The sequence below is a fragment of the Coregonus lavaretus genome (genome assembly GCF_964263955.1).
Source record: "Coregonus lavaretus genome assembly, chromosome: 18".
Lineage (NCBI taxonomy): Eukaryota > Metazoa > Chordata > Actinopteri > Salmoniformes > Salmonidae > Coregonus > Coregonus lavaretus.
Genome location: NC_140005.1, coordinates 13,420,797 through 13,431,657, shown reverse-complemented (window position 1 = coordinate 13,431,657; position 10,861 = coordinate 13,420,797). Strand labels below are relative to the sequence as shown.

Sequence of the window (10,861 nt, the reverse complement as noted above, 5' to 3'; positions counted from 1 at the left end):
ATGGGGAGGACAACAGTCCATGTGGATGGCTGGACTATCTGTATGCATAGGAGTTGTTCTCCTCTGTTTTCGAGCAATATGTTTATCCTAGGCTGCCTGTCATTTCATTTAAATCTGATTTAAAATAACAAATATTTCACTGTGTAAATTTATTGGGTAGGCCTATAGGCTATTCACTGTATTATTCCTAATAATTCCTCTTTAGCTCTTGGAGTCTCAGAAAAAAGATAGACTAGGCCTACAATAGCTTATTGTACACTTATTTGAAGCATTTTATTTACTACTACAGCTTGCTCTTGCTTGCTGAATGTAAAATGCAGAAACCAAAAGAACTGGGGCATATTCACATTACGCTGATTCTGTTGCAAAACGTTCCTTAAACGGAAGCAAACAGAACGAAACGGGGAGGGACCTACCTGAATTTGTCCAATAGAAACTCTCGTTTTGCTCTGTTCGCTTCCGTTTGGTTATAAACGGTCAACGGTTTCCGTAATGAATATGCCCCTGGCTGGGAATTTGAAAAGAGAGAGAGAGAGAGAGAGCGCGCACCATGGTGTGATCAAAATACACCATGTGAGTAGCCTGCTAATGTACCGTTCTGGACCTAAACAGTCCATAATAGAACAATACAATGCATTCGGAATGTATTCAGACCCCTTGACTTTTTCCACATTTTGTTACTTTACAGCCCTATTCTAAAATTGATGAAATTAAATGTTTTCCTCATAAATCTACACTCAATACCCCATAATGACAAAGCCAAAACAGGTTTTTAGACATTTTTGAAAATGTATTCAAAATCAAAAACAGAAATACCTTATTTACATAACCGTTCAGACCCTTTGCTATGAGACTCAAAATTGAGCTCAGGTGCATCCTGTTTCCATTGATCATCCTTGACATGTTTCTACAACTTGATTGGAGTCCACCTGTGGTAAATTCAATTGATTGGACATGATTTGGAAAGGCACACACACTTGTCTATATAAGGTCCCACAGTTGACAGAGCAAAAACCAAGTCATGAGGTCGAAGGAATTGTCCATAGAGCTCCAGACAGGATTGTGTCGAGGCACAGATCTGGGGAAGGGTACCAAAAAATGTCTGCAGCATTGAAGGTCCCCAAGAACACAGTGGCCTCCATCATTCTTAAATGGAAGAAGTTTGTAACCACCATGACTCTTCCTAGAGCTGGCTGCCCGGCCAAACTGAGCAATCGGGGGAGAAGGGCCTTGGTCAGGGAGGTGACCAAGAACCCAATGCTCACCCTGACAGAGCTCCAGAGTTCCTCTGTGGAGAAGGGAGAACCTTCCAGAAGGAAACCATCTCTGCAGCACTCCACCAATCAGGCCTTTATGTTGGAATGGCCAGACAGAAGCCACTCCTCAGTAAAAGGATGAAACCAAGATTGAACTCCTTGGCCTGAATGCCAAGCGTCTCGTCTGGAGGAAACCTGGCACCATCCCTACGGTGAAGCATGGTGGTGGCAGCATCATGCTGTGGGGATGTTTTTCAGCGGCAGGGACTGGGAGACTAGTCAGGATCGAGGGAAAGAGGAACGGAGCAAAGTACAGAGACATCCTTGATGAAAATCTGCTCTAGAGCGCTCAGGACCTCAGACTGGGGCGAAGGTTCACCTTCCAGCAGGACAACGACCCTAAGCACACAGCCAAGACAACACTGGAGTGGCTTCGGGACAAGTCTCTGATTGTCCTTGAGTGGCCCATCCAGAGCCCGGACGTGAACCCGATCGAACATCTCTGGAGAGACCTGAAAATAGCTGTGCAGCGACACTCCCCATCCAACCTGACAGAGCTTGAGAGGATCTGCAGAGAAGAATGGGAGAAACTCCCTAAATACAGGTGTGCCATGCTTGTAGCGTCATACCCAAGAAGACTCTAGGCTGTAATCGCTGCCAACGGGGCTTCAACAAAGTACTGAGTAAAGGGTCTGAATACTTATGTAAATGTAATATTTAAGTTTATTTGTAATGTAATTTTAAAATAAGGCTGTTAATGTAACAAAGTGGAAAAAGTCAACAGGTCTGAATACTTTCCGAATGCACTGTAACTGATCCAAATGGTTGCATAATCAGGCCTAGGCCGTATGGTACTCCTTGTATATAGCTCAATTCTTGTGCATTCTTCCTCTTGTGTTACCATTTTATTGCAAATAATTATTTTTTAAACTGCATCGTTGGGAATGGCTCGTAAGCAAGCGTTTCACAGTTAAGTCTACACCCGTTGTATTCAGTGCATGTGACAAATACAATTTCATTTGATTTTATGCAGTTATTTCAGCATGAAGCATTCAAAACAGGACGTTTGAGCGGTCTTGCTCTTTCTTCACTATAATCAGAGGGCTAATATTGTGACGAGTACTGATTATACGACGAGGCAGGACGCAGACGCAGGAATCAACAATGTAAAGGTTTACTTAACACTGAGCAAGAGAACAACAAAGAGCGAGTACACAAAAAGACACTACCAATCACACACAACACAACACTGAACAGTCCAGGGCTATATAGGGGGGGTGATGAGATGAGGTGAGGTGTGCTTTGGGTTTCCATTCCGGTGTTGCCGAGATGGTGCGCTCAGACCGGTGGCTCAGTAGACCGGCGAATCAGAGTGCTGGAGGGGAGTGACGGGAGGAGACATGACAGTACCCCCCGATGCGCGGCTCCCACCGCAGGGCGTTGCCAGCCAGTAGGGCGACCAGAAGAACGAGGTGCGGTCCTGTCAGGGCGGCGATGGTGGAAGTCCCGAATTAGGTTGGGGTCCAGAACGTCCCCAGCCGGAACCCAGCTCCTCTCCTCAGGACCATACCCCTCCCAATCCAGCAGGTAACGGAGCCGTCCCCCACGGAACCTGGAGTCCAGCAGGTCCCTCACCGCATACGCCGGACTCCCGTCAATGTCCAGGGGCGGAAGGGGCGTACCCCGGGGGACGGCATCCGCCAGAGGACCAGGAACCACCGGCCTGAGGAGAGACACATGAAAAGTGGGTGAGACACGGTAGTGAGGGGGTAGGAGCAGCCGGTACGATACCTCATTTATCCGCCGGAGGACCTTAAACGGCCCCACAAACCGGGGGCTCAGTTTCTTGCAGGGCAGGCGGAGGGGGAATTTGTTTGTGGACAGCCAGACACGATCCCCAGGCTGGAATACGTGGGCCTCACTGCGGTGGCGGTCGGCTTTGTCCTTCTGCCGACGAATGGCCCTCTGGAGATGGACGGCGTCCCAGACCTGTCCGGCCCTGCAGAACCACTCGTAGACAGCGGGCACATCGGTCTGGCTGGGTGTCCAAGGGGCCAGGGCCGGCTGGTACCCCAGGACGCACTGGAAGGGAGTGAGCCGCATGGAGGTGTGAACAACAGAGTTCTGGGCATATTCTGCCCAGGGTAGAAACCTCGCCCACTCACTCTGCCGGTCCTGACAGTAGCAACGAAGAAACCTCCCCAGCTCCTGGTTCATGCGCTCCACCTGCCCATTCGACTTATGCCTATACCCGGAAGTGAGGCTGGCCGTGATGATGTCCTCCAGAAGTCCATAATGCAGGACCTCAACGAGGTGACGTGTAGTGGAGAAGGCAGTGGCACGGTAGGCAACCCCCATTCAGAGACCAGCTCCCTATCGATAAGGTTCCCCGCTGATCCGGAATCTATCATTGCCATGGAAAGCGAAGAGAAGGAAGAACCATTCACCGTTATGGGAACTAAAAACAATGGTTTGGTGACAGGTGATGACGGAACACTCACGGAGCCACGGGAGTCATACCGCCTAGATAGGGAGCCGCCAGGAGATATGTGGTCCGTGGTGGTGTAGGGGGTGCTGCCCACCTCCATGGGTGAGGACTCGGAGGCAGGGCGGCTTCCATAGCTCAGATGGGGTGAACGTCGAGGCTCTGGGAGGTGTTGAGAACGCCGGCGGTCTCTCAACATGTCGTCAAGACGAATGGACGTGGCGATGAGGGTATCAAGGTCCATCTCGTCGTCCCGACATGCGAGTTCCATCGTGATGTCCTCCCGTAAGCCTCTCCTGAAGGCGGTGCGCAGAGCACGCTCATTCCAGCCGGAAGACGCCGCCACCATGCAAAAGCTCAGGGCGTACTTGCACGCGGCCCCCTCTCCCTGTTGTAGCCGGAGGAGACGCTCACCCCCGTCCTTTCCCTCTGTGGGATGATCGAACACTGCCCTGAACCGAGCGAGGAAGGTGGAGTAGGGAAGCGCCGCGGCCTCACCTCCTTCCCAGACTGCCGTGGCCCAATCCAGCGCCTTTCCCTTCAGTAGCGAAATCACCAGCGCTATCCTGGCTTGGTCCGATGGAGATGCCCCACGCTGACGCGCCAGATACAGTGAAACCTGCAGCAGGAAGCCTCTACATTTTGTTGTTTTCCCGTCATAGCGCTCTGGCAGGGCGAGGGGTCCCTCAGACGTTGGTGATAGCCCGGGAGGAGGTGGACTGGGTGCACTCGCCGCTCCCTGAGGTGAAACCGGAGCGATGGTCAGTTTATGCAGCGTTTGGAGCACTTCCTGCATGGCGGCGTTCAGCTGGGCAATCTGCTGCTGGTGCTGGTCGAGGCACTGGGAAACTCCAGGAGGATTACCTGCTGCATCCATCTTCGTGATTGGTGTGTGATTCTGTGACGAGTACTAAGGATACGAAGAGGCAGGACGCAGACACAGGAATCAACAATGTAAAGGTTTACTTAACAATGAGAAAGAGAACAACAAAGAGCGAGTACACTACAAGACACTAACAATCACACAGTACAACACCCTAGTCCAGGGCTATATAGGGGTGGTGATGAGATGATGAGGTGCAGGTGCGCTGGAGGAGACTAGGGTGCGTTGGGTTTCCATTCCGGTGTTGCAGAGGTGGTGTGCTCAGACTGGTGCGACCTGCGAATTAGAGCACTAGAGGGGAGCAATGGGAGGAGACGTGACAAATATCAATACTATGCATGCCAGTCTATCTTGGCTAAGGAGAGACTGACTGCATCACTTCTTATTTTGTGTTGAATATTCCAAATTGTTTGCATAGTCAACTTACACACAGCACTGACACACACACTTACCCCACCAAATGTGTGACTTTTAAAATGTATGTAGTTCTGTCCTTAAGCTGTTCTTGTCTAATAATGTTCTGTATTATGTCATGTTTCATGTATTGTTTGGACATCAGGAAGAGTAGCTGCTGCAATCGCCACAGCTAATGGGGATCCCAAATATATATTTTAATTAGTTTACAGCCTTAGACAATAATTGTATATTCACTTGATAACAATAATACATTCCTCATTGCACTGTGTTGTAGCCTAGGTAGAATTGTTATTGTTTAAAAACGTAGGCCTAATCAATAGTGGAGCTTTGCAGAGCGCAGCCTGGAGGCACGCACAGATCGGCAATTTTTTCTTGCCCTTTGACAGATAAATATATTTATAGCCCCAATATTTAGTTAATGAGGATCCTAATATCTAGATATTATTTAGGTTATTCGGCTACACAACTCTAGCCTCTCTCTTTCCAGCTATTCCCGTGCGCAGTAGGCTATAGGCTATGGACGCAAGCCTCTCCGCTATTCCTCTTCTCGTGAAATCACAGGAAAAGCTATAGGCTACAAAAGTTATAGGATATTTAGATCAGCATCATCTAACCATAAAAATATATTATACAATGTTGCTTTTGTCCACAAGGTGTCATTTGTGAAGTCAGAATGCTGCTTATGTCCACAAGGTGTCACTGTTAGAGAAAGTATGAGATAGTATAAACCCATTCAACCCAGAGGCAGTATTGTGTAAATCGATCCGTAAGGCAAAGGGGCGGGTATTCAGGGACCCAGTCTATTGGGCGCACCTCCCTACAGTTCAGTTTTCTCACAATCTGGAGGACGGTTGTTACCGCGTATGGAACTGCAGTGGTGGTAAGAGGGATCCACTAGTTACCACAGCCACAAAGTCCAAATTCGCTCTAAAAACTTAATGAAGACTAAAATAAGCTTTTTGTTGTTCATTTAAGGTTAGGGTTAGGCATACGGTTATCAGTGTGGTTAAGGTTAGGGTTAGAATCACATTTTAAGAAGATAAATTGTGAAAATAGGCTGGATTTAGCCATAATTATGACTGTGGCTATAGAAGCTATGTTATTGCCAGACAAAATAGTTACTTGACAGACATGTGTGTTTATGTAATACTGAATTTCCAACCTACAAGCATGACTACTGGTTACACCTTCATTAGGCTTATATAATCATATGTATTATTAAATCAATCCAGACTGATAGTTATCAATTGATACACGAGTAATAATGTAATGCTACTTCATAATGATACTTGAGAGGTTTCTTACCAGTATTACAGGGCATAAACCAATCGGCCAGGCTCTTATAAGTACAGAGGCAAGGATATGAGTGCCTATATGTCCCACTGCCTCATAGCATAGTTTGGATTAGAGCTGCTGAATGGGACAAAAAGTCCCTTGGCCTGCACATTCCACTAAACCAACAGGATGTGGTCCAGTCCATAGCAGTGGTCAGCCAGCATATTGAACTGGAAGTGTTTCAGCTGACCGTCACAGACACAAACCCACTGACTCACATAGGATGTGGCAAGACACCACTCTATTCCTCTACCATATAACTGGGAGTGACTGGAAAGGAGTGCTGACTAACTAGAGTTCTGTTCTGATTTTAAAAGGACCATCTTTCTCTTTTCAAAGGTCAAAGGGCAATGGGAGACTTGATAAAAACACACCAGTTAATATTTTTTTCTTTATTACAAATGTGTATTAAATAATATGAAAAGTCAAAGCGGTAGTAATTATCACAGTATAATAGACTACTATCCACAAAGATTGTTTTACACAATTAAGTAATTTTCCCAAATTAACAAATGTAGTTCGGAATACGATACGACACAATACATTCACATAGATATTATGTACAAATATACATACAAAGAAGACAGTTGAAATGTATAAGACAAACTTCATTACAAAGGCTTTGGCAAAAGAGTGCATACATCTATACACACAATTGTGTAAAATATCTGAAAAGTAAACAAAACAATTCCTTTTGCAAAACAAAAATGTACAAATGAGCAGTAGAGGAAAAAGAGTCCAGTGCATGTCTTCAGACATTTTCCATGAGTAAAATGGCAGCCTTGTGTGCTTGGCTGCCCCCCCTATCCCTGTCATGGTTTGGGGGTTTGGGGTAAGAAGTCACTAGTGGGTAGTGTTGGGCAGTCTAGTTTAAGGCAGGTACCAGCATACTGAGGGAAAGTGAGGCAGGGTTTGATGGCAGCGGCTTGGGAGCGGACATTTTGTTGGGGCAGCGCACCTCGGCCTGCCAGGAGGGTGTCTTCTTGGTGGTCATGTGACGGCGGGCATGTTTGGTCAGGTGGTCGCTGCGCATAAAGCGCCGGTCGCACACGGGGCACACAAACTTCTTCTCGCCCGTGTGGGTCCGCCGGTGGCGCGAGAGCTCGTCAGAGCGCGCAAACTTCTTGTCGCAGCCCTCCCAACTGCAACTGAAGGGCTTCTCACCTGAGAGAGAGTAAGTGAGCAAGTCATTATAATTTAGTCACCAACAAACCCCAACATGTTTTGAGTCAGATAAATGACCTTATACTCTTCAGTTAAAATCGTGACACACAATCAAGATCCTAATATTTAATCCCCTTAAATGTCAAGTTCTTTCTCTCTTACTCCCACTCATCCATGAGAAGCACTGTGAACTCTCTCTTACCTGTGTGTGTTCGGAGGTGTGCCTTGAGGTGGGAGCTCTTGAAGTAAGTCTTCCTGCAGCCGGGGAAGTTGCACACATAGTTCCTCCGGCGGGAGAAGTCCATCTTGGTGGCGCCGCAGGGTCCGGCAGGCACGTAGACCGGGGCGGGGGCCAGAGGTAGCAGCTTGGTGTGGCCCAGGGTCATGACAGTCTGTGGGGAGCAGTGGGGGGCCTGAGAGACGTGGGACTGGGGGAGAACCAGCATCACCGTGCCCTGGGGCATAGCCTGGCCCATGAGGAAGGGCTGCTGGAGGGCCCCTCGAGGGCCAGACTGGGGCAGGATGGACGTGGGGGTCCTGGAGGTCTGCATCGGGCCCTGGATGAATGCCGAGATCATCCCCGATTGGCTGCTCACCGGGAACATCTGGCAGATGATTGGAGGGCTGGAGGTGGGGGGTGGGGAGAGGCATGTGGGCGGGCTGTTTTGTGATTGGGCGTTAGCGGGAGGAGGGGAGGGGCTCTTCTTACAGTGGATAACCTTTACCTCTTCCTTCTCAGTCATGACTGGCTGTTCCCTACAGGAAGAGAGGAGGGCGAGGTTGGGTGTGAAGGGGGCAGATGGAGGTTTGCTCTTCTGTTCAGTCTTTACTGTGTGCTGTTGATGGACCACCAGCTCTGAGACCCTCTGTTGCTCTGTGGGGGGTGCTGGAATTTGCTCGCAGGGGTGTGTGTCTGCGGTGTGGCGGATGACGCTGGTTACCATGGCTCGGCAGGGTGCCGGTGGTGGGGTCTTTCCGGTGGTTGGGGACTCGGCAATGGAGGCCATGGGCGATCGTGGGACCCCACAGACCCTTACAGAGAGGCTGGAGCTGGGCCGGCTCAGAGGAGAGGTGCTGGTGTGGATGGCAGTGCTGGTGGAGGTTTCAGCAAAGCTGGGGCTGTGAGGGGGTGTCATACACTGGAAACCAAAGAAAAAAAGACAGAATTAGTGTGTGTGCGCCATACTATGAAGTAGAACAAAGAACCACTATGGTGTTCTAATACAGAAGTCCTAGGTTGGGTGTGTTCTGTTTCAAAATGGAGGTTTAATGCAGCTGTTAGGAGAGATAAGTGGCCACAGTAGGCACGCATACACACTACACTAATGGGTATTTCGAGCTGGGTGGCTGTAAAACAGTGATTTTTACAACCAGCAGCTGAGAGAGATGAGCACTGGGTGAAGTTCAAACCGCCTATCAGGCCCTATCTCCTCATCTCTTTCCTGCAACCTGTGCAGAAACCTCCCTAACCCCTCCAACACCTATAAACCATGCAAAGTTTTTAGCAAACACACCAACCTGAGATAAAGACACGCTGGTTTACACAGTAAGTCAAAGCTGGGACTCACAGATGTTTATGTGTGATGGTTGTTTTGGGATGTGTGGTGGTTATGGTTGCCCATAGAGGATGCACTCTTACCAGGGAGGAGAGCGAGACAAAGTCCTTGGGGGGCTCCGGTGGGTCCGGAGGCAAGAGGGAGTCGCAGGAGTCCGAGGCAGGTGTAAGGGGTCTGGGTTTGCAGGGGTTGGGGCGGTGTTGGCCCCAAGAGCTCATGCAGACCAGAGCCTCTGCAGCCTCTAGGTCTGTGTACTCCAGGCTGCAGCCTGGGGACGACTGCTCACTGTCGTGCCTCTGCCTCTTCAGATAGGAGCCGCAATAGTCCATCACTATCCCATTCGCCTGGAGGAAAGAAGGAAAGAAAGTTGGGTCTGATTATGATATTATATAATAGAAGACTGGTGAGTCACCATAGGGACGAATCACCACAACAACTGGGAAATGAGACCCAATCAAGACCATACAGCTAGATTTTTTTTATTTGCATACCAAGGGAAGCATCCAAATGACCTTAATGGTCAAGTGCCGGTTGCTGCGAGGTTTGAGGTTTGTCACAGTGTGGCCGTTAGCGAGAGCTGAGGGAGCAGGCTTTTGAGATTACACCCCATCTGCCCTAAGGCTACGTGCCAAGTCACCTCCCATTGCCAAATAAAGACCAACTAGTGATGTATCCCTACCTCTAGCCACGTGAGACCTAGACCCCCATGCACAGGGGATGTTACCCAGTGTGAACGCTGCATCAGGAAGTGCTTTGTCTACAATGACACTATCAGTGATCCTATGGCCACTCCCAAGATCAAATAATGTGACCAGTTTCACATAGTGAAAGCGTAGCCCACCTAGGCAAAACAATACCACTCTACTGGGCTACCTGGTTATCATAGGGTGACGTTGGGTAACATTAACACAGGTCAATAGAAAAATTGTATATTTTTTTTGTCAAATGGTCACTGTTGAATTAAAGATATTGGACCAACAGTCAATCATTGCGAAGTCATTGGATAATATAATTGGATGGTATAAATGTAAATAACTATTTCAATTAATCAATAATTTTGAACTGACATGACTCAATTACCAACTGAATAATATTGTAACCTTAAAAGTCAAAAGTGAAACTAATAAACTGGAGTGACAAACAAATACAGTAGCCTAATTACACATTATTCGAATGCTGAACGTTATTCATATGAAATAACACGCATGTTAACTTGAAATAATAATACATTCAGTAAAAAACAAACGTTATCTTCTTACCCCATATGAGACTTCAATTTCTGAACATTTTCGTGACGGCATTGTTTAGGTATATTTGAATTCAGTTTAGTGTCAACCGGATATGGAACAAAAGAAGCGGTGCCACTCCGCCCGATCAGTAGAGACTGACTGTTCAATTCTTTTTCACTACGTCCTCTCTCAGCTGTGTAAAACATGAGGAGAAAAAAAGGAAAACAAAATTCACTACACACTGGCGGGTGGCAACATGCCACCAATGAAAAACAAATGTGTGTGAGACCTTAGCCAATAGCAGGCGAGACGCCGCGTGATCAGTGCATGGTCGCCGGACGATTGGAGGAAATAGGGTGCGTGGCTGTTGGTGGGCGTGCAAAGGGGTCATCGGTGTCAGAAAGAACCCGATGAACTGCAAGTCTGAAAACTAGGTGAAAGGTCTTATGCCGCGTTCAAAACAACTGGGAGCTCGGGAAAAAACTAGCTCCACTAGGAATAATCAATTTGAACGGTCATCCTTCTCGGAATTCCAA

At 48.0% G+C, this 10,861-nt stretch overlaps 1 protein-coding gene across 1 annotated transcript; it reads right to left on the bottom strand.

Moving 5' to 3' along the window:
• Window positions 1-6,753: 6,753 nt before the first annotated feature.
• On the bottom strand, window positions 6,754-10,479 carry LOC311145983 (Krueppel-like factor 11). The gene is made up of 4 exons (XM_084182396.1): window positions 10,356-10,479; window positions 9,180-9,440; window positions 7,743-8,679; window positions 6,754-7,540 (listed from the first exon to the last, which is right to left on the bottom strand). The coding sequence occupies exons 1-4, from the start codon at window positions 10,395-10,397 to the stop codon at window positions 7,242-7,244; spliced, it is 1,539 nt and encodes a 512-aa protein (XP_084038522.1). The 5' UTR covers window positions 10,398-10,479; the 3' UTR covers window positions 6,754-7,241.
• Window positions 10,480-10,861: the final 382 nt, after the last annotated feature.